Raw genomic sequence first — 25,549 nt, forward strand, 5'->3', positions numbered from 1 at the left:
CGTCTTACTCTTCGGACATCACGAAGCAGAGCAGGTACTTTGCAGTTGGCATAGTTTTGAAAGGATGTGACATAACATAATGATGATGGTGTTGGGATGTTCAGTACCGTAGATAATTAAACAATGCTAGTAAACAAATCGTGTAGCAATTGTAATTTTTTAGCTTACATGCTTTTCAGACCGGCCATTTTTTTTACAACATATTGTTATTTCTACTGTATATGAAATATATTCTGAAGTTGTGTTTTAGGCGACGTGGTAGCTCAGTTGTGGAGCGTTCACCTCTCCTGCGTGAAGTTCCTGGATCGATCCTAGCACGTGCTAAATGGGCTTTGTGTTGGAGAAACACTGTGTGTGGTTTTTCTCGGGGTTTTCCCGTTTTCTCACACATTTTTCATTCTACTATTCCATTCATTCTCATCATCATCGTCTCCTTGAGCATACCCGGCATAATCGTGGAACGTAAAACTCAAAAATTTCATTTCATTTCATTTCATATAAACTTTGTTGCAAAGTAACCTGATAGCTGAAGATACTTTGCAACACATACAAAAAAGTATTTTCAACATACGAACATAATGTTTCTGTGCAGTGTTTTCTCTCCTCTATTTATACATTTCACTTCCTTTACAAAACTGCATGCAGTCTACAAATATTGAGGTTGGACTTACGGTACCGGTGTCAGTACTTAGTACGAATTATTGATATTTGTATAGAAAATCATGTATTTTCTGTCACCGACATAGAAACCACATTCTGATAGTTTAGTATGTCCCACAAAAATGGCAACTCAAGAACAGCAAAAATCTTCGAGATCTGATTTGCCTTGGTTGCTCTTTATATCCAAGAATATCATCCCAACCGTAATCAGTGGAAGATTTACGGGATTTGAGACTTTCAGGCTGAAGCTCACCCAAATTGCAGGATTTCTTTTTTAAAAAATCTGATGTTAGTCATTCCTATGCGTCTACGCTTCAAGCCCTTCAAAAAGTCTAGTCGTTTCTAAATAAAGGAAGTCTTTCTGTGTGAAGTCCCTCTCAAACTATTTTTCTGAATCCGCCGCTGTTCGTAATTTATTTTCCAACAAGAAATCCATCCCGACATTTACCTGAATAGGAAATTTTCCTAAAGTTAAATGGCAGGAGGTACCAGTAGTAATAATTTCCTATCTGAGAGGTTACGTTTGATCGGTGCAAAGTAGATTAGAGGCTGAAACAACCTTCTCCCAGTTTTATTTTTCTATGACTTTAAAACGTTTCACACTTCAATTTCAACTATTGTCTCAAAGTCACATTATACACAGAGTATTCTACGAAACTGACTTGATTTTGACGAAAATTCTTGTAGGTGATATCTTTCAAATTTTGTCGGCCTTTACAGTGACTGCTTTCCATACCTCTACAACAACAAACCCTTCAGGTAATTAGAACTGATGTTAACCGCCAACCAAATAGTCAAAATCCAGTTAGATGTTCTATCTCACGGTGACAGTTGAAACTTTCTCTTTACAGTCCATCATTTTACCGACAGAGGACTCAAACTTTTGCCGTATTTTGTGCAAAGTTAATCCTGAAGTGCAAAATAATCCCGTCTTATGGTACTTACAGAAGATTAGTCAGCAATTTTCACATTAATTTTAAAGGTGACAACAGTTGGAGCCTAGGGCTGTGTGATATTTAGATCGAACGGTGGATATTTTCAAATATCAAAACATCGATATCGAAATTTTTGATCGATATATCCATATTTTTTCTCTCTTTCGTATTTCTATATTTTCGATTTTTGATATTGTTTATATTTCGATATTGCTGTATTTTTCGATATTTCGAACAAGTTTCGATAGTTTGTCGATATCAATTATCTATATCTAAATTTGGATATCGCAAAGCCCTATCGAACCCCCTCCGAAATGAAGTTTTTGGCTATGGACCTGATTAGGGATGCGCACGAGACAAGACGAGACAGAATTTTTGTTACGAAATTCGAGACGAGACAGCTCTTCCAATAGAAACGGATCCAGTTTTCGAGACGAGACATAACTTTCGCTGCACCTTTTCGAGAGGAGACAATCTCAAATCTTTTCTCTTGCGCATCCCTAGACTTGATCATGAGTTATAAAAAAAATGTTAATGAGAAATAACATGTAAATACAATATAGCTAGCTAAAACATTTTTGTTTTCATTCTTCAGTAATGCATTGCTATTAATCTCAGTATTTTATAGTGTATTCTTAAGCTTAAGGTGATGTATAATTAAATTTTGAATTCAGTTAACTTATTTTGTTTCTCATATTGTTTTTAAAATGTATGTACAAATGTTTTTCATTCTTGAGTGTTTAAAGTGACGTATAGTTATTAATCATAGTATTTAATATTGTACTCTTAACGTGAAAGTGATATACAGTTAACTTTTGAAATCAGTTAATATTTTTCTTTTTAAAATTGCTTTAAAAAGTATGTAAAAACGTTTTTATTTTCTTTCTTTAGTGCTAAAAGTGATGCAAAGTTATTAAGCTTACTACTTTATATTCTTAACCCTAAACTGATACACAGTGCGTTTTTGAATAAATTATGTCAAGTTATTTGAGTGACGAACACTGGTAGAAAATCCTAACTACTACTGGAACATTTTGATTTTAAGGTGACGACTACTGGTGCAAGGATTTTAAAATATTGTTTTTCCTTCAACGGCTACTTCTTTTTTAATTCTAACTACATGGTCATTATAGGAAGGATCAGTGAGTCTTTCCAACTATGGTACATCTCCGACAGATGCACGATGCTCAGAGAAGAGACAAAATAGTATGTTTTCAACCTTAAAGTGACAACCACTGGCGTTTTTACCCTGCTATGCAAAAGTAAGTGGATACTCCAATGGGGTTCCAATGAGGTACCTAATTTCTGCATTTTAGATATTTGGAAATACATGTCTCTAAAATGTAAAGAACTGTTTTTTTTAAACTGAAAATTGCAACTCGGTAAGCCTTATGGATACCAATATATGGGAAAATAAAGAGCGATACCATTGGTATGTGGGGCTTGCATACTTGACGCTACAATTCGGAAAATGGATTAAAATATGACTAACGGCTATCAAGATGTCAAATAAAGGGAGGACCAACACAGTTACGAGGTTTTCGTGTTAGATGCTAAAATTTCCGAAACCAGTCATGGAAAGTTAATAAACGCAAGTAGCAATTTCACCTTAAAGTAATTAGATATCTTCATGGGGTGTTAGAACATCATGGAGTCTACCAAAATTAAATTTTAAAAGCTTTTGAAAATATAATCTGGCATTTGTAAACAGTATTTGAAATATGTGTTTACCCAAAACTTCCAGCTAGTACAGAACTGTTTCTAACATCTGGAGAAACAGTGTGAAATAAAAGCGTATGAGATCTTGAAATTTCGGAAACAATTATTGGTCGCAACAAAATTAAATAAGGTGGTACTTCTATGGGTTAAATGAGTACCTCAGTACAATTTCGATCGAAAGATTAGTTCAGTCCTAGGTTTTCTTCAGGCAATTCCAAGAGTGCATCGAGCTGTGCAAAAGAATGAAAATTCGCTGTCAATATCTAAGATAGTAACTAAGATGTAAGGAATTATATATTTTATGAAGTAAAAATAGAGATCTTTATGGATTTGTACTTTTGGGTCTTTCCTATAAGAAAAAAATTCAGAAAACTACTGTATATACTTTAATAGACAATTCAATGGGCGGAGACACAGTAGCTTAGTGGTAGGGGACACAGTAGCTTAGTCTAATCTTTTTTGCAGAAACTATTAAAGTATTCACTTAACCCATAGAGATAGATCATACTTAACTCCCTATTTAATTTTAAAATTAAATAAAAGGAAATATTTCAGAGTAGCGACCCACGATTATGCATTTTAGTCTCAGGGAGATTATGATTAAAGCAAGTGAATGTTGCTGACATAATTGATGGAATGCAAAGGTGGGAGGAAAGAGAGTACCCCGAGAAAACCCACGAATACGATGTCCACTACAAACTGATGGCCGCGGATCGAACCAAGAACCAATACACCTGTGGTAAGCACTCTACCACTAAGCCACCGTGCCCCCGCCCATTTGTTTGTCTATTAAGGTATATACGGTTGTTTTCTGAAATTTTTTCTTCTTACAGCAAAGACTCAAATGTACAAATCTATGTGGGTCTCTATTTTTACGACGTCATAAAATACACAATTCCTTATATCTCGCTTGCTATATTAGATATTGACAAAAAAAAATTGAGTCTGTCTGAGGTACTCACTTAACCCATAGAAGTACCATCTTATTTAGCTTTTGTTAGGATCAATAATTGTTTTCTGAAATTTCAGGATCTAAGCTTTTATTGTATGGTGTCTCTTTAGCTGCTAGATGTACTAGCTGGAAGTTTTAGGTAAATACATATTTCTAATACTCTTTACAAATGTCAAAATATATTTTCCAAAACTTTTAAAATTTAATCTTGGTAGACCCCATGATGTTCTTAAACTCTATGGAAATACCTAATGACATTAAGATGAAATTGCTACTGATGCTTATTAACTTTCCATGACCGGTTTTGGAAATTTTACCACCTAACACGAAAACCCCATAACTGTATGGATCCTCCCTTTATTTGACAAAATCTTGATAGTCATATTTTAATTAATTTTCTAAATTGTACTGTCTAATATGCAAGCACCACGTACCTATGGTGTCGCTTTTTATTTCACCATATTTCGGTAACTGTTGGGCGTACCGACTTGCGGTTTCGGTAAACACACATCTCTAACGTTCTTTACAATGTTATTAAGACATATTTTAGAATGTTTAGAAATGAGAGTTCTGCGAATGTCATGGTACCCGAAAACCCCCATCAGGGCGTGTGTATAGTGTATTTAATTGAAACTACTTTTTAGGTTGTTGTAAGCCCTCCTAATTACGTTTCCGAAACTGCACCATCTAGTACGCAGACTCCACACTTCTGTAGTGTCGCCTTTATTTTCCCATATCTCGATATCCATAAGGCTTACCGAGTTGAGGTTTTCGGTAAACAGATGTCAGTTCCTTACATTTTAGATAAATATATTTTCAAATATCTAAAAGATACAGACATTAGATACCCCATGGTACCCCGAACACCATTGGGGTACCCACTTACTTTTGAATAGTAATACATTTTGAGTTGTTGTTCAGCATCAATAAACACTTCATAGTTTTTCTACGTGCAACCCAAAAGTCCATACCTGACCGAACAGATTTTGTCCATTTAATCTCAAAAATGTTGAGATACTTTGTATTGTTAAGTACAACCAAGTTAAGCACACCGAATGTAACATTTTAAATATTTTCTGATTTTTGTTTCAGGTATTTCGTGCATCAAACCAGGATTCTGCTTGAAAGACAGTCAAAAGAAGCAGTGTAGGTTGTGGCTAAAAGTACGTCCTTTCTGAAGGCAGACCCAATTGTACTTACATTCTTTTGTACGAATATATAACCCTAATAAAGATACTATACTACAAATTATTTCTTTCTTCCATAAATTAGAATAAAATATTATCTCTGTTTAAAGAAAATGTTTGTTAGTGTTAAGTCATTCCAACTCTTTTTATCTGTAATAAGAACATTATCCCTCGCAATATTTTTTCTCTTTGTGCTATTACGATTGGATGAAGTAAAATTCTATACGAAGCACTATTATTTCAGACATGCATTAATAACTAATGTATTGTTCTGTATGTAAGACAATGTGTATACTGAACATGTCTAGCGAAAGTGTTGTTTTAATACAGAATCTATAACTCAGCTTTTCAGTAGTCAACTTTATTGTGAATCCGAAGAAAGAAGTAAAACAAAAAAAAAAGACTTACCAACGTATATGTGTTCGAATTCTGGACTAATCCAAATTATCCAGAGAAATCATTATATATTTCTTTGTTGCTATTTTCAGATGTATATTTTATCCAAGTCGTATGAAGCGGAGACTTCATACATCACTATACTTTGTATGAACTATGTTCCGTATTTACTTAATCACTTTGTAACTTTCTCAAGTGTTGACAAGGCCGCAGGTGTCAATCGAACAGTTTAGTGTTTCACTCATGTCATCTTGTGACTAAGGTACGTCCTGTCGGTATATATATGGTACTGGGTTCAATTAGCGATAAAATACATTTTTAGCATTAAACAAATCTAAAAATCTACACGAAATGAGATACCATGATCTCTGACTTACGGATAACACCAAGCAACTAATGGTACTGAGTGTGATTGAGTTTACTAGTTACTATCTGGCTAAAATGAGTGTTCCTTTAGCTATACTTCTTTTCGTGCTCTGAATTGCAAAGTTTGAAATAACCGTTTTAAATTATTGTATATATATATCTTCCGAGTAATTCTGAGAATCATTGCTCTTTCTTTAAGCAATGTATGAGACTGTTAAACTGCTCGTTGCTTAAAATGTTGCACTAAGAAGGATGCAGCCAGGAAAGTCCAAATTTGTAGAATGTCTAGAGCAGGGAAGGATAAATATGTTTAGTCGATGGCTGCACAACACCTCCGCTGTCACCACGTTGTCACACAGCAAATACTATTAGGATGTTAAGAGTATTCTGCACTTACTATTAGGTATCGGCCTGGGAACTTTGGCGCAGCTATCTTGTCTCCTTCTTGGTGTTGCATTTTTAATGCCGAGTACTGAGTAGGAATCATCTTTTGAGCGAACACGTTTTCGGCTGACACCATACTTTTAATTATTGCGACATAAAAGAAAAAAAACATACCTGTTAATTAAAATGTACAGAGAAGTTATTTCTGGAAAATTCTATTCAGGCCTCTTGTGGTAACAACTGCACTTTAGAAGAAGATACTATTAAGGAAAAGAATGAGGTAAAATAATCTTTATATCGTACAAGCAATGGATGATAACAGCTTAATAAATGATTGTACGTAAATCTTGTTTGTTTGAGTTTGAATATAGGATTGTATATGGCTGTGCATTTTGCATTATTATTCAATTGCTGCAACTAACTTACTGCAAACCATATGATAAATTCTTACAGTAATATATCACATATTGATTTACTCTGTATGAAAACGAAAATAGTTTAACATATGGTTAACCTCCTTTGTGCCCATAATTTTAAAATTAACGCTTGTGTCACTTTTCAACGCTTGGCTTTGCAGTAGCTTTCCAACGAATTAGCAAGAAGCCCAAACTTATAGGACACCCTGCAGGTAAATACATTCCTTTGGACAGTTTCACTGCTCCAAACTAAGATTTGAAAAGTGTAGTATTGTAAATTTTATTATTATTGGCACAAAGGAGATCAGCCATATTTTAAGCTATTTTTGTTTTCTTACAGAGTAAAACAATATTTGACAACATTACAGTAAGAATGTATCATGCATTTTGCAGTATGTTGCAGCACTTTAATAATGGTGCACTATACGTACAATCTAGAGCCTGCATATGTCCAATCCATATATTACAAGAAGGCAATACGTATGCGATACAGGTAAAATCCGTATATTTCATATAGAGAACCAATTAGCTACATACATCCAATCCATACATTACATATGGCCAACCTGTACGCGACATAAGTATAATCTATATGCTGCATGCAGACAGTCTGTAAGCTACGTATGTGCACTCTGTATGGTGCATAAGGATATTCTGTATGTTGTATCTGGACAAGCTGTGTGCGACATAAGGAAAATCTGTATAATACATACGTACAATACGTATACTGTATCTAGTCATGCGTACGGGGCATAAGTACAATATAGATGCTGTCTCGGGGTTGAACGCAAGAAACATACGTACAGAACGTATATTGCATACTTGTTGAAATTATGCTGCGTCCTGATAGTCAGTGTGTGTCGTCATTATTGACCCACATGCTACATACGGTCCTGACGTCACAAAGCTAGATATTACCTCCGTATATACTTGTTACTACAGATGACGTCACACGAATGACGTCATTGCACTTATGCAGACAGTGCGTATAATACATACTTTTTCAGCTATACGTTTGCAGCAGGATGTTATATACGGTTGTACGTTAAGTCCAGAAACTACAGGAATTACGAATGTAACCTACGTTTTTAAGTATGCCACCTACATTTTTTTTTCTCAGTGCACTTTGTAGATCAGTATGAAAATGAGTGGCAAGGATGGTAACCTTGAATATTATGAAAATATTTCTTTACACTGCTTGTAATACGTACACCAAAATATCTATAATTTCGCGACATAAAAAGTATCGCTGCTTAGGTCTCTAATTTTTTGTTATTTTTTCATGCCAGCTTTTCATGTCTTCTTAATAAATCCACTGTTACCAGTCCCAATTTCTTGTCGTATTCCAAAGAGTACGAAACATTGCAGCACTAGAGTTCTATCAGCATACAAGTGCAAGGTACCATAACTCTTATATTGTAAGTCTTATTAAAATAGCTAAATATAATGGCTGGGAAACAAGGTCTGCATTACAAACAGGACTCTGAAACAAGTGTCCCGTTAAAAGCGGAGCTGGCAAGCAGGTGCGCATTATATGCGGGGCTGGTAAACGGGGCTCCATTATAAGCGAGATTGGGAAACGGGGTCCCATTTTAATAGAAGTTGGAAAGCAGGGCTCCTATTACAAGAGTGACTCTGAAACAGGGGCTCCATTTGAAGCAGGGCTGGGAAACGGAAGTTCCATTATAAGCGAGGCAAAGTAACATGGGCCTTATTATAAGTAGGGTTGGGAAAGAGAACCCCACTACAAGCGACGTCCTCCTTACTTGATTCATAAGAGCCTAGTGCGTAACAATAGTCTACAAAATACCATTGTTGACTCTCAGTCAACCTATTTGCATGCATCTGAAATCTGTAACGAATGTGTAATTCAATTTACTTCTATAGTTTAAAAGAAGTTCCACGATAACTGTCCTTACTTGGGTTTTCATTTAGTATGCAATTTATATGTGTGTTAAGTGTTTGCAAAATCACCACTGTATAACGTCAAAATCAATCAGAAATAATTAGTAATTTTTTTCAATTACATGTGTGCCCCTTGACAACATTCGTGAAAAATTCAATATCTGTGAAAAAATATTTTTTCTGAGGCTTCTCATTCGTTACTACTTTGTGTTAAAATTGATCAATAATAAGGGAGTGAATTAATAAGTATTATATCCTATGTTTTTTTTTAAAAAAAATCGATATGTATATCTTTCGATCGTTTTGTGGAAACGAATTAATTCTTGTAAAGGACAAGTCGTGTATGTTTCTGTATAAACAATACTTATATGCTTATTCCTATTATTTGGATCCGGAATGAGACTGATACTTGCTGTGCACTTATTAGCTTTCTTAGCGATTACCATCACTTCCTGATTGCCTATTTGCTAAAGAATGTGCTTTTGGTAAATACCTTCCCGAGTTTCGTTCCTGGTGGCAATGCAGAGAAAAGTAAATTCAAACACTTTCATTAATCATATATTTCTTTTAGCCTAAAGGACAAAACCATGGGGTATTTGAAAATACCTTCTTTTTATGTTTTTCTTAAACATAGCAACTACTAGATAGGAATAGACGTGTGTTGCGTGGGTAATACACACAACTCAATATTTTCTTATTCTTTTCATTTGGATTAAACATCATCAGGATGTTTCTGATTATGTATTTTAAAGACAATCTACCGTAATGAATGACTTGAAACATCTCTACGAACACTTTTATCTTATTTCACGATCAAACATGTAAGTACTTCAAATGTTAATATGTATATGTTACTACATACGGTGAAGTTATGAATGAATATATACTTACCATTTTCTGCAGATCTTCTATTATGATGCCATCAACTCTATCATCTCCTTCATACTTAATCATATCCTTGATGTTGGAAGCATTGAGACGAGCAACGTCTTCGATAAAAGGTTTGTAATCACTTTGTTGTTTCTTGTCAAAATCTCCAAAAAGCCTTCGAATAAGACAGTTCTATTCTGAATAATTGTTTTAAAATAACGTTTATTTATTAATATATGCATAGGTATATAATTATTTCATATATGATAATTCACTAAAATAAAAACGTATTGTCAACACTACACGTGTCTCCATAAGGAAGTACTAGCCACAATTTTAAATACTTTTCAAACCAAATAATTTCACACTGAAATATTTTGAACTAGAAAATCTAAACCTAAATTTTCGAATCAAAACATTTCACACCATTTTTCAGAACTAGAAAGTTGAAACTAAAATTTTCGAACAAAAAATTGAAATAAAACTTTTCGAATTCAAATTTTTTCAAACCACACAATTTCGCACTGAATTTTTGAACTAGAAATTTTAAATTAAAATTTCCGAAAAATGAAATCAAAATTTTCGAACCAAACATTTGTCCAAATTTTTGAACTAGAAAGTTGAAACTAAAAATTTCGCATTCAAATTTTTGAAACCAAACAGTTACACACTGAAATTTTTGAACTAGAAATTATAAGCTAATTTTTTTCGAAAAATGGAATCAAAATTTTCGAACCAAAACATTTCAATCCAAATTTTAGAACTAGAAAGTGGAAATCATAATTTTCAAATTGTAAATTTCAACCTGTTTTCGAACTAAAAATTTTTATAACGAAATTTTCAAATGAAATTTTTTGGACCTAAAATTTCAAACCAAAATTGTCGAACTGAAAGTTAAAGTTTCGAACAAAAGAAATAATTCGAAATTTTCAAACAAACTTCTTGAAAATATTTAACCAAAGCCGTTTACTGATTTTAAAATTTTAATTGTCTTGAAAAATATTTGAAACTAAGTTTTGGGAGATGAACTGTTTGGTAGGCCATAGCCAGACCGACACATTGATATTGCTTGAAATGAAGTTTTATCAAGCTTTATTTCATCTGACACTACTAACTTACGATCCGTTTTAGTGCATTTTTCTTTCAGGTCAACGGCCAGCCATAATCGGACTTTTTTTTCGTATCATCATGAAAGCACGCAAAACTTCTTACAACGGTTACAGACGTTACGCTACGACAAACTCGAATCCCTACCACAGAACAAACATAAACGCATATTTCAAGACCTTGAATCGAACCTGGGACCATTTTAAGAAAAGGTTACTTACCACAGCGATTCCCAACTGATGAGATCAATCGACCCAGCCAATCTCTTGAAACAATATTATACTGTAAACTGATCGACTTGCAATTTAAAGAAATCTTGATTTTGCATTCGAAATCACTCAGTTTCGTCATAGGTAAAGAATGCAGCATTTGCAGTTTTGTTTTGAGACATCATTCAAAGCTCAGTATGCTTCGTGTTCTGCAATAGGATTTCTTGAAAACGTGTTTTCAATAGCTAGTGATGAAGCATGTAGATGTTCTGAGTTTGATTTCTTCCCTCAGATACGATACCAGTGTTGTGCCGTTCGCGATAAGTGCCTACTATTAAGGATCGCTGTTTCACAGCAGTGCGTAAACTTCATTGAAATTTTTGGCACATACTAAAATATTTTTGAAATGATGATTTAAACTAAACAGTCAATTTTATTTGAGATATACATTACACGAACTAACACCAGGACCAAGAAGGTGACCTTAAAGTATCGTGGTTCTCTCATCAAAAAGCTTAAGAGGAGTGCATTTAGGTACGCATATCCTCATTATATGTAAATAAAGTAACAGCAAACTCTACTTTGAAGTGCTCAGACAACGTCTATGTAGAGCATAAATCCTAAACAGCACAAGAATTTAAGTTAATATCAAAGTCATATAAACTCTCATCGAAAATCAAACTCATGACCTTCGGAGACTAAATATAGACCGTGCATGGCTATAACGTAATAAAGAGAATACATGAGGCTAGAAACCTTCCCAAATTATATCTTTAGCAATTTTAGGTGATCAAATACTAACATTAGTTCTGGGGACCATGACTTTGGTTTTGCCAAATTAACCCACAAAAAGTTGGTACCAATCACGTTCGTCCATATAACCTTGCTCTATAAAAGCCTATACGCATCCATGTATTGTAATAAAGAACCAATCAAGCTTAGAAATATTACACAATATTGAGAACATTTTAATCATGAACCTAAACAACATATATAACAAGCATATAACAAGTACTGTCGGAACAGTTTTTCATCAGCTAAGCCCTTACTAATTAAACTAAACACAAACGCTGAACGTTTAAATCATTCAAACCAATAACAATGTTTTGTAATTGTTATTACATGAACTAATCACATTTAAGCAAAGAGTAAATATAACGTCATTATTATTTATCCACGAACGGAAACGAAAGGTAGTAACTAGGTTCGAAGTCAGCTCATCATTTCCCTCTTTTACCTTCTCTAGGAATGAATATATTCTTTCAAAGTAAACCATTACACATATATGTTCTTGTTTTGTCATAAGAAAGAACTCCTCAATGTTATCTCGTTTCATAAGTAGATTAATCCTTATTACAATGAACCAATCAGATTTAAGCGAAAAGTGAATGTGACGTCATTTATTTTAATTCACAAACGAAAACGAGGTCCAAAATCACATCATCCCATCCCTTTTATCCTTCTCAAAGAATAAATATATCCTTTCAAAGTAAACCATTACAGACTATTTGACAATTAAACACCGTATTTGTTCGAACAAACAATGCCAACGATACTGTGACAACGAGTACGTAAGCATTTGTAACACGATATAGCTGACGTTTCCTTTTCAACATATGATTATAAGTCAATTCACGAAGAAACTTTTTTAAATCTTTCCAACAGTTTTATTTAACTCACAAGCGAATACGATATAAATTATTGTTGTTAACCAGGTCCGGGATCCCCTCCCCCTCTTTTATGCGTCTCAATAAATGTATGCTTTCCTGGACACACTTTTTGACAATTAAATATCGTGGTTCGAGTCCCACAAGTCCCGTGAATGAAAACTATATCTTAATCAAAAATCAAGTATTCCTCCCAAAGTTTTCGAGTTAAGTTGATTTTGAGTTTAACGTTCCGTTCAGCAGCGAGGGTAAAACCTACTAATTAACGTGAAATCCAAACCGCATAAGCTCCTTCCGGGAATCGAACCTTGGTCTCCCACGTTAAAGGTACATACGCTAACCGGTTAGCCACGGAGGAACTCCAAAGTTTTCGAGTTTCATATTAATACTAATACTAATTTATACTATTACTGGGTCTACTAATTCATAATGTAATAGTTCATCAAAAAAGAGATCAAACCTTGTTTTGGTAATTTTATACTCATAAAAGGAAACGAAACAAGCCATCATAACCTCCAAGCTAAACATCCCAGTTCAGTGACGTCATACAAACACATTAGCCCGAACCAAATACCTCTAATTCATTCGCACCAGTAGAGAGCGCTGTGGCTCAGTGGTAGAGCGTTCACCTCTGCTGTATGGGGTCCCTGGTTCAAACTCCGCAAAAGTAGTTTTGTGGTGGGCAACATTATGATCGGGATACTCCAATTTTCTCCCATACTTTCATTCATTTCTCATCGTCACCGTCTCCTTTAGCCTAACCGGAATAACGTGGGACGTAAAACTAAAGATTTCATTTGCACCAGTGTTAGTCCATCTTATGAAAGGGATAAGAATCTCCCAATTTTATGCCATAAAAGGGAACGAAAAATAAAAAAGCATTCGTAAACCTGTACTATTTCATAACATAATGAATCATCAAGACCATATTTTTAGTAAATTTTAAAGAATCATCATAACATCTGATCCAAAACTCCCAATTCAATGACGTCATAGCCGGGCCAAGGTACCTCTGACTCATTCGCTCCAGCGTGCATGGCCCCTGAATAAGCATAAGCAAAATTTCAATAGGTGACGCAATCCCGGGCCAAAGCATCCCAGATTCATTCACTATGGTCCATGGTGGCCCCAAATTGGATAATCAAGAGTGCGGTCAAGTCAGGATCATACTACTACGATCGTGTCCTCTCAATGATAATTTTAATAACTATTTGTAAAGGTATCTACATGGTCGCACACTCTTATTACTTACTCGCTTAGGAAAAGATCCATGAAAACTGCGTAATGCAAATCATCTTCTACTACCCTTTAATTTTCGTTTCATTTCCCAACTTACGATTCTACTTGAAGCCACACACAACGTTTTTGTTCCTAGGACACTGTTAAAATCATTCTGTCACCACTAAGTTGTTCAAAAAGTTACTTATGGCATGTTGTGAATAGCGAGAATTAAACTAGCACCTAAATGAGGAATGCTGATGTCCGATTTTCTGTAAATATCTGCTTGCGAGTGGGATAGAGAAAAACTTTTAAAATATGCATTTGTTTTAAGAAGAATCAGGTGTTACGGGATGAGAGGTGAAAACTGACAACAACTTTATTTACATCTAAATCAGTCAGTCATCCATTGAGAGCTTAACAGGTTTCGCTGTTGGACTTTACCTGTTAGGTGTCATTTACACTGACCATCGACATCGCCAGGTGACATTGTATTTGCAACTAGGAAATAATTAGTTGCATTCTGTTTGCTTTACTAGAAAGATGTCCATGTATTTGTAAGTAACATATAATAAACATTGGTAGTACTTTCTTATTACCTTTTTCCTCTTAAATATCAAACGCGTTAGTTGAAATTCAGTTCTGCTTAGATCAGATACTTTCTCAATAAGTTTGTTTTAACTGAGCCCTCATTGTAATGCACCAGCTTCTAATCAACATTCGCTCTGTTCATCAACCTGATAGAAATTAACACAATAAGGAAATATTGTTGTTCAGTAGTAAGTACTATGGATCTTGGAAGACTCTTTCTTTCTGTTTCTGGTCTATGTGATCCTGACGACGTTAGCAGCCTAGTAGGAAGTATAACTACTTCATGTTGTATCCTCGAGGCGAGGACATATGTACTTTGGCTGTGTCACGTTGGTAATTGAATGTGCATGTCATCGAGTGAGTTTCACCACCTTCGCTTCCTTCTTGACATCAGAGAGACAATCGAAACAAATAAACTTGCGAAAGTTTGATAATGGTCATTTGATCTTTTGGTCTTTGGATCTCAACCACTACGGAGAACACATCGACGCATTCTGTCTGACATTCGACGCCTTGCTGTATTGCTCGACAAGTTATCATGGAGATCTTCAAGGCGCCCTGACCTGCAAATCTACGCATATCATCACCTAAGAATAGGAGGGCGAAGATTGGATCTACTGTGTATTTTTGACAGACTGTTCCAAATTAGTTGCAAATCCTAGCTCTACCATCTATTTCTTAAACGTCCTTATAGTTAACATTCAATGTCATCAGAATCATGCGTTTCATTTCAAAGAAATTTGGTATTGTTACCCTGCACCTCATAGCTGCCTCTCAGATCTGACCCCGACAAGCAAGTCTTTAATGCAACACAGGTATACAAATTACTACGTTCTATATAATACCTTGGTATGGATTATAAGTATAGGTAGAAGTTTTATTTATATTAAAATGTAAGGTATTTATATAACGTTGTACTACTATTATGAAAATATAGTAAATAAGCATAAAGTAAGCAATTAATAGCATTTGTTACTTTGTGTATTTTATTATCAAGCAAATACTCAATTTCCCTGCTGATCACCCAAATGTGTAATAGAACCGTCGAGATTCAGTTATTCATCCGTTCTAACTTTCTAACAAGTGTCAAGTCATATACACCTTTCTATTTCCAGGATTATAATTGCATTCCAAGAAGCAATTATTGACGTCGTTAAATAAGAAACAATTTCCGGTTCCTTTAGTTAGTATTTTATTATTAAATCTATTAGTAGACAGTATTTACAGTAATCATACTGTGAATTTAAATATTACTAAATAAAATTATATCCCTAAATGTTTGTGAAAATTCCAGCACTAAAATAAAAATTTACTATTCATAAGTTTTAAGTGCAGGTAATAAATCTGAGTTTTAACCATATGGAAACGTAGAATGGTATTTGTTCGTACTTACTCCTTCATTACTTTCTCATACTTGAGACCAAGAACATTAGGAGGACAAACAGTTGTTGCAGGCATTGGGATTTTCCATTCATTGTAGTTTCTCTCTATAGTTGCCACAACTGGATTATCCTTAAATTTTCTCCATGAGCGATAAATTAGCCAACAAGTCATTATCATACATAGTACGAATAGGAAAATCCACATAAATCTATGGAAAAACACAAATAAATATTACAATTAAATTACCTTTGTGCAGAATGTATTATATAACAAATCGTAATGTGAAATTATTTTGAAACACGTTAAAGAGAAAAGTTGTGGAGGTCAAATTATATAGAAACTGTCTGATATTTAGTCGGACAAAAGCGGAGTTTTTAACCATCCTAAACTAATTCTACATTCCACATATAACATACACAAAAAACGAAAACATGATTTATGTATAATGGGATATTGTTATCTAATCTTATTCAAACCTATGTGTAATTTCCACTTTGAATTTTTGTTGCGTATACTTTCGTGAAGAGTGCTAGTATTCAAGGAATTAAAGACACTCCGCATTGCGACATAAATCTTGCCAGCACTGAATTGAAATTATTAACACATAATGAAAGAAAGTACTTACTGGTTCCAGCATTTACAGTCTACGTTTTACATAGAATGCATTTCACTTTTATCTAAAATACAGTAACAAAATATGCTGAAAGTGTTCTTCATTAAACACGAAAAACAAACTAAGCCGTCGCCACTAATTTGTATCAACGTTTTCTATGTGTTAGCTCAGATGCCACTCATGCTTTAAATTTTGTCCCATTCGATATCTTACATCATCACGGGAACGCTGTGGTATAACATATTCTTCACATAACTACATATATAAATATCTGGTAAACCCAAAATATCTAAGAATTTTGAAGGTACAAAAGAATTTCGTTAATAGTCTTTCTTAGAACAATTCACGACACATATTCATATTTGAGTTTGATGTATAAGCCTTCCATTTGTCACGTTGGCTTGAAAAATTACATCAAGTTCACCAAGCACAGCTAAGATTTAAGTGATTATTTTAGTGTAGGGGATTAATTTAGTATCAAGGACAAAGATATTCCATCGAATTCACCACTTGAAACTTCTATCTACGTACCAATAAAAGCATTTTGACCAAAGAGGATGATCGTTACTCAAATTGGATACTTTTAATCACTCACTTTGGATACATGTCCCTAAGTTATTTCAAGAAGTGGAGTATTTCCAGTGTTTTTTTAATTCAGCGAATATATCAGTCAATCCATCTTGACGAATAAAAAACGATCATTAAAGAAAATACTCAGTCTTGGTCACTCTTTTCTGGTAGAAGTTACCTAATTTACATTCACGTCTTGCGGTACTTCCAATGATTTCATGTAAGCAATTTACATATGAATCAAAACAAAATTAAAATGAAAATGGTCTATAATACAATTGGACAGTTCCGGATATACACTTCCGGTCCACTTAGTGTACTTTCTGGGGTATGGTATATTTTTAACGATTGTATTATGAAATATGTACAGCAATCAACTCGCCTTGACGAAAATACTGAAATTTGGCATTTCCAGTCACCTGCACTAGATGTAAGTGCATAATATACTTTTATTTGGTGTAGTATTTTCAACTATCCCACGAAGATAACTCTTCAGTAGATCTACTCATCTTAACAAATCGAAAACACCTCTAACGAATTTGAACATATCGGTCAGCTACTTCAAGTGTGAGACACCTAATTCATTTCCATATGTGTAGTTTAGCAAGGATCGCTTACAGATAATCTGCAAAACAATTAATTCTTCTTGATAAAAGTGAACGATCCGCTGTAGAGGAAAGTAGTTACAATCACATACATTTGATACGAGGTTCCCCTTTTACTTGACTTAACTTTAGTATTTCCAGGAAGCATTTAAATGCAGTATACGTTCTAGTCAAGTGAATTTGACGTAAGAAATCCATTGATGATGGCAATGGCCGCTTTAGTTAACCCATTTCGGGTACACTCCTAACTTACATGCCTAACGTGCATTTGTTCCAGCATAACGCACAGGCAAAATGTACACAAATTATTTCACATTTATCACTGCGAAATCGGGCAGTTCCGCTCACTCACCTTTCGTCCTTAGAATTTGTTTATTCTCGTGTGGAGTTTTTTCAACCATTTCACACAGGCATTGCATATATCAATCACCTCGCCTAAACGAGAGGAAGGGGTATGCACCGGAGTTAGACTGTCCTGGCCTGGAACGTGAAGTTCATATTACCTATTTTACTTTCCAATGAACTAGGATTTCCAGTAATGTACGCAGAAAGCTATACATGCATTAACTTGTCTTGACGAAAAAGAACAAAATTATATCTGGAATGGGCATTTCCTGCCACCTACTTCCGGTATGTTGTATATAATTTACTCATTGCGGTAGAGGTACAGCAACTGCATAAATTAAACCTTATATCATGAAGTAATTATGACGAAAGCAATTAATTGATATCGGTGTCAAAAAGTTCTGGTACACATTCACTAAATGTACAGTCCATACGTGAAGTATCTCCAATGGCTGTTATTCGCTTCAATGCATTTTATTGTGATTGTTTTATTTAATTTAGTTTTGTTTATTTCAATTGTGTGGGTAGGTTGTTTTTAACTTTGTTATAGCTTTTGCATTATCCATAAGCCAGTTATTTAACGTATGTAAGTGAGATTGTGCTTCAAATGTAGTTCGTTCCATATACATAGGTAGGATAATGTTAGAAGGAAACTAACAAGGCAATATTCCGATTTAGAGAATTGCTGAAAATGATTGCTAGCACTGCATTAAAAACCAAAAGAAACCGACAAAAACCTTGTGTTTACTGGCAGACCGTATGCAGAGATGGAAGTAAGTGAGCTCAAAGTGCGAAGATAGAACGTAGAAAATGTCTAGAAATGTTATGTTAATTTTGAAACAAGTAGAGGGATTGAAGTCAAATGTTGGATATAAGGAATGCATGGAAGGCTCCACTGAATAGATGTAATGTGAATCATGGGGGCATCAGAAGAGCCGCCATGTTGGAAGTTGCGCAAGATGAATGTATGGGAAAGGAGTCATGCGACACATGGCTCTTGACGCACTGTCTATTGAAATCAGTAGTGGCAAATACAGATTGAGACCTCTGTTTAATTGCAACTGTTATGGACCTTTAGAATCATTGTGTGGTTCATACAAAATTGAGACAACAATGGGTACATCAGAAAGAGTATAGACGGACAATCGGGCTCGTCATAGCTGTCCCCGCTATTGAAATTGGACCAGTGGTTGACAGGTGTCATAAATGCACCTGGTACTGTTTGCAAACATCCAGTTTTGTAGAAAGTGTATCTAATCATAGCTTTGAACTTCGGTGCAATAAACTGGAAGTGGGTGAGTGAGTGCAAGCTAATGAAGTTGTCTTGTTGGCATGCTTTGAATTCAGATGACAGTAAAACGTTGTCCCTTATATATATTTCACGCAATTCTTATACAGACGCTATAACAACACATCCAACGGTTGTATGAGTGACGTGCAACCATCGGAAATAAGGAGTCAGGCAAGTTGAACATTGTCCGGTTTCTATACGAACTGTTCATCTTTATTGGTTGTCCATGAATCAACGAGGAGCAGCAGTTTTATCTGCTCTATAGAAGGCCTGAAAACGTCAGTCATGAACTCTCTCAGGTTGTCTGTCCTTGGTTATATTTCCTCCTTTACCAGCGTACGAACAAATATTGTGCCGATCGGGACTTTTGTTCGCTAGAAATAACCTCATTCACTTTTGTGGTAGTTTCTCTTTCACGATACCTTTACAACAGTATTGCTACATTGCCATATCGTGGAGCACCTCTTCTTACAATGGTCTTAAATTCTATTGGCCACTATTGATTTCAATAGACCGTGTGCGTCATGAGCCATATGTTACATAACCCCTTTTCCGTATATTCTTCTTACGCTAATTCTAACATGGCGGCTTTTCAGAAGTCCCCCATAATTCACACTATGTATTCAGTACAACTCTGCATGCATTTCTAATATTCAACATTTGATCTCGATTTCTTTACTCTTTCCAAAATTAAAATGGTGTTTCTAGACATTTTCTACGTTCTATCTCCACACTTTACCTTCATTCATGTCCCACTCTGTATGCGACCTATCACTAAACACACTCTTTTCCTCAGTTTCTTTTGGGGCTGTATCCAGTGCTAGCATTCGTTTTCAGCAGTTTAATTCACCAAATTTGAATATTCCCTTGTAGGAATCTTAAATTATAACACATATACAGTATTTAGTTGAGATTTCAGAACCATTAAATAGTTTAAATTTATATTTTGTATTTGAGTTGAACGTAATAATATTTAATAGCCTTAAAGTTCAGAATTATTAATTATTTAGACAAAAGCCACTTTGCAACTTTTCTGGAGGTACTATTTGATAGGAGCTTAGAATTAACAAATCTTTGTTTTCTTTTCTCAACTTTCTATAAGGCAAACCTAAGTTAGTATTATGATGTATTGTTGTGAAATGAAGAATTAAAATATTTGTATGTAAGGGTTGAAATTTGAAAAACATAGTACTTAACAAATAACAACAAATGTAAGTAATATGCATCTTGAATAGTCCTATTATTCCGTGCATAATTTTATTTCAATATATGTTCTAATGTTATTGCGTTCCAATTTGGTTTGTTTCCCGTGAGCTATATGCTTTATTTCAGTTTGCACGTCACTTCCTACAAATTAAAGAATAAGCATATAATTTCACTACAGAAATATAACTCATTGAATTAATTAGTCCCTGCAATGCCAAGTAATGTAACTCCAAAATTGAAACTGTACAGGAAAATACTTTGATTTAACATATCATGTAGATATCATGAAGATAATGTTTTGTACTACATAACATTCGAAAATAAATTTCATGCTAATAGTATAATAAATAGTAATGTTTTTTTGTGGCAATCTTAACATAAACGTGAAATTCTCATGACATTTCGAACTTGAAACTACTCTCCCAGAAAAAAATCCGTTTCGGATACACACCTCTTGTAATCTAAGCGGTCCAATTGATGGATACTTAATGTCCTCTATGCTAAAAGATAAGGTAAATAATATTGGTGTACAAGGTTTAATTAAACCAGGCGCAAATCTTAAAGAAGTAACCCAACCTATCACGGCATCTGTTGATAAACTCACAAAAGAGGATACAGTGATAATATTCGGAGGCACAAATGATGTGTCAAAAAATGAATCAAAAAATGTTACAGATACACTGCGTCAAAGGTTGCCTTATATGACACATACAAATGTAATAGTTGTAAATTTGCCTTATAGGTATGATCTTGCTGATTTCTCGTGTGTAAACAAAGAAGTGCTGAAAACAAACGAGAGTTTGAAGAGGTTGTGTAAGCACTTTGGGAATGTAAGGCTGTTAGATGTTAGTAGTATGCCAAGGGAATACCACACAAGGCATGGTATGCATTTAAATCGTAATTGTAAAGATTACATTTGTAACAAACTAAGTGAAATGATAAAACGTAACATAGTAACCTGTCCTATACCCCTCCCTTATCCAGAAAGTAGGAATGAAAATATGGTAAATTCCTTTTCAAATGTGGAAGAACTTCCTTTTTTAGTTCACAGCCAGAAAAATTATGCAAAGGTCCATTAAATATTTATCATCATAATGTACAAGGGCTTGGTACAAAGGTTGAATTATTAGAAGTGCTCCTGGATAAATTAAACAATATAAACATTGTATGTCTTTCTGAACACTGGCTTGATAAGAACGCAATAAAATTAGTGAATTTTAGTAAGTTTAAGTTAGCATCATTCTATTGTCGTACGGAAAGGAAGCACGGCGGAGTCTGTATCTTTACAAATGATAATATAAAATATACTGAGATAGATATAAGTCAGTTCATCTGTGAAATGCACATTGAAGCAACGGCCCTGAAACTAAATGAGTCTAATGTTTACATAATATGTCTATATAGACCTTATGCTGGCGATATGTCTATCTTCTTTAATAAATTAGAATCCATGCTGAATCATTTGTTTGTTAAGCCTCGAAATGTAATTATTTGTGGTGATGTGAATATTAATTGGTTAATTGACTCGAAGTATAAGTCTCAGTTAGAAGGTTTGCTGAACACATTTAATATGCATGCCGTTATAAATGAACCCACGCGATTTGGAAAAACAGCTTTAGATCAGTTCATAATTATGAAAAATCAACCAATAAATGTATCACGTGTTTTCAATCCTGGTTTTTCAGATCATGACGCTATATACGTACAATTACCATTGATAGATAAATTAGTTAAAATAAAAACTATGCAACCTTAAAGAGATCCTTTTCAGAGTCGAATATTCAATATATGTGTTATTTAATAAGCCAAGAAACATGGAAGGATATATATAAATATAGTTCCATGGATGAAAAGTTTAAAGCTTTTATGGACACATTTTTATATTATTTTAATATTGCTTTTCCCTTAAAAAGTCGTACTATTTCGAAACACATTGATAAAAGTTGGATTACAAATGGAATTAGAAAATCCAGTACCAATTTGATAAGATTTAATAAGATCCTTAAATCTGGTAATTTTAAATCTGATGATTTAAAGAAATACATACAACTGTATAGGAAAACCTATAAGAAGGTCATAAGGGCAGCAAAATTAATGCAAAACAATAGCTTGATTTTAAATGCCCGAAATAAGACTAAAGCAATGTGGCAAATAATCAATAAAACTCTTGGCACAAGCAGGCCTAAGAGTGTAGAATATCTTAAACTAAATGGTAAAGTTACAAACAATCCACAGCAAATTCCAGATATATTTAACGATCATTTTGTGAATTCAGCTGATCAAACGAAAAATACTGATCACTCAAAAATAATGCAGAAACTCCCAAATCAAGGAGAAATAAACACAAAGTCTATGTTCTTATATCCAGTTTCTGTAGATGAGTTAATAGGAATAATTAAATCTTTATTAAACAGCAGTTCTTCAGGTATGGATGAAGTTCCTTCCATTGTAATTAAAAAATGTGCGAAACATATCACATATCAACTTTGTTACCTTATAAATTTCTCGTTAGAAAACGGTATATTTCCCACACTACTTAAAAATGCTAAGATTCTTCCAACTTTTAAAAAGGGTGATGAGAATGTCATGACAAATTATCGACCTATTTCAGTGCTATCGATATTTTCAAAAATATTTGAGTCAGTCATGGAAAACGTCTTAGCAAATTTTTAATAAATCATAATATTATCTCGACTTTTCAGCACGGATTTCAGAAGAATAAAAGTATTGATACCGCTTTATTTGATTTTCTTACAGATGTCCTGAAATCACTCGATAATAAGAATTATGTTATAGGTTTATTCATCGATCTGTCAAAGGCATTTGACAAAATTGATCACAATATTATGCTAAATAAATTGTCTCAATATGGCATACGTGGCGTAGCAAACCAGTGGTTTTCATCCTACTTAACAAATAGATACCAAACTGTTCAAATTACAAAAGTTGAATCAAATCGATCCTGCACTTTCTTCTCAAAGCAAACAAAAATTACCAGAGGTGATCCCTCAGGGCTCTATTTTAGGCCCTACTCTATTCATAATTTACATAAATGATCTGATAAAAACTTTACACCCCACAAAATGCATGTTATATGCTGATGATATAAATATAGTTATTACTGAACAAGACCCAAATTTAGTATTGGTCAAGACAGAAAAGGTTATAAGCAAAATAGTTACTTGGTTGAATGCAAATAACCTTCTCCTAAATACAGATAAAACAGTCGCAATTAACTTTCGTTTTCCAGGAAATAATCCATCCTTCCCTTCGCTAAACATTAATGGAAAACAAATTGAGTATTTTAATGCAACAAAATTACTTGGTGTTTACATCGATGATGATTGGTCTTGGCAAACCCATGTTAAAACATTAAATAAAAAATTGACTACTTTATGTTTTGCGTTCTTTAGGTTACGAGATACAGTTTCACGAAATAGCTTATTATCAATATACTATGCAAAAGTCCAATCACTCCTCAGTTTTGGAATTATCTTTTGGGGGTCAGCCGTATGCAGTCAGGAAACATTTCGGATACAAAAGAAAATACTACGAATAATATTCAGACTAAATAAAAGAACATCATGTAAACAAATATTTAGATCACAAAAAATTTTAACCCTTCCAAGCCTATACATATATAAATGTATACACTTCGTGAAACAAAACAAACAGATGTTTATACAAACAAGAGATATTCATGCGTACAACACGCGGCAATTAAACGACATTTACGTAGTACAACAAAATTACTCCAAGTACCAAAAAAATGTTTATTTAAATTGTACGAGACTTTATAATACGTTACCATCACATTATAAAGAGGTAAATTTTAATACTCAAAACAAAATTCGTACTCTGTTACTTTCTAAAGCATATTATTCAGTTCAGGAATTTGCAAATGATAACGATGTATGAATATGATGTAATTATGTAACAAATTTAACATGCGATGTTTATTATAATTTTGTACTTCAAATGGTGTAATAAGCTGTAATTACAATTTGATTTATATGCATGACAACTGTAGAACTTCTAGGAGATACTCTCCATATTGTAAGTCAAAACAGGCTAAATAAATAAATAAATAAATAAAATAATAATCAACATATTTTTCCTACCTGTAAATTTAAGGGCTTAGTAAACGAAATTCTCGTATTTTATGCAAATGAAATAAGCAGGGTGCTTTTATAAAAAGTATTTTTAGCTGTTTCTACTTCGTGAATAAATATGTTTTAGTAGCGTGCGATTGCTACTAGGCAGTTAATTAAAATTGAATGTGGATATAATAACAATAGTAATAAGTTGAAATAATAGCAAATAATATAAATAAGGATATGTGTGAGATTGAGATCTAAAATAGGTAATACAGGGTGAGGCAAAAGTCTGGATATACCCTTGTAAAAGTCGAACGGTGTGAGGGATCTTTACGTCGTTCGGTATGGTATGCCTATAGGTGGGGGCGCAACATATAAGAGCTGTAGTAACAGCAGCGGCTATCTTGAAATCCGCCATCTTACATTTGGATTACGTTTTTCAGATAGGAAGGGGCTCACGTCTCATTTCATTTTACACTGTATTTTTCTGAGCAATTTACGTGTGCAATCCATTTTGCTGTATCGTTTTTGTGTGGGATTTATGACCTGTTAAAGTTTAAGATTACAAGAAGGAGATCAATTTTCTTTATTGTTACAGGTGACCCACAATGGTGCTTACGCAGGAGGAACGCGTTGAAATTTTGTTAATGAGTGGTGGACGAAGTATCAGAGTGATTGCTGATAACTTGAATGCCCGGTACCCTGAGAGAAATGACATTTCAAATATCACCGTTTGCAAGTTATTGGACAAATTACGTGCAACAGGTTCTGTGGCGGACAAGCCACGCAGTGGACGTCCCAGAACAGCCACCGACGAGAAGACTGCAATAGCAATTGTGGCATCGGTTGTGGAAAGT

At 34.1% G+C, this 25,549-nt stretch overlaps 1 protein-coding gene across 1 annotated transcript in view; it reads right to left on the minus strand.

Moving 5' to 3' along the window:
* Nucleotides 1-25,110, minus strand: part of LOC145675276 (uncharacterized) — a 50,989-nt gene extending 25,879 nt beyond the window's left edge. Inside the window, exons 1-3 of the mRNA XM_081745680.1 lie at nt 24,992-25,110; nt 15,976-16,173; nt 9,812-9,965 (exon numbers count right to left, since the gene is read on the minus strand). Coding sequence (XP_081601806.1) covers nt 9,812-9,965; nt 15,976-16,173; nt 24,992-25,110 — 471 coding nt within the window. The remainder of the gene's footprint in view (nt 1-9,811; nt 9,966-15,975; nt 16,174-24,991) is intronic.
* Between the last annotated feature and the right edge of the window lie 439 nt (nt 25,111-25,549).

The sequence above is a fragment of the Thermobia domestica genome, chromosome 1 (assembly GCF_964235325.1).
Source record: "Thermobia domestica chromosome 1, izTheDome1.hap1.1, whole genome shotgun sequence".
Taxonomy (NCBI): domain Eukaryota; kingdom Metazoa; phylum Arthropoda; class Insecta; order Zygentoma; family Lepismatidae; genus Thermobia; species Thermobia domestica.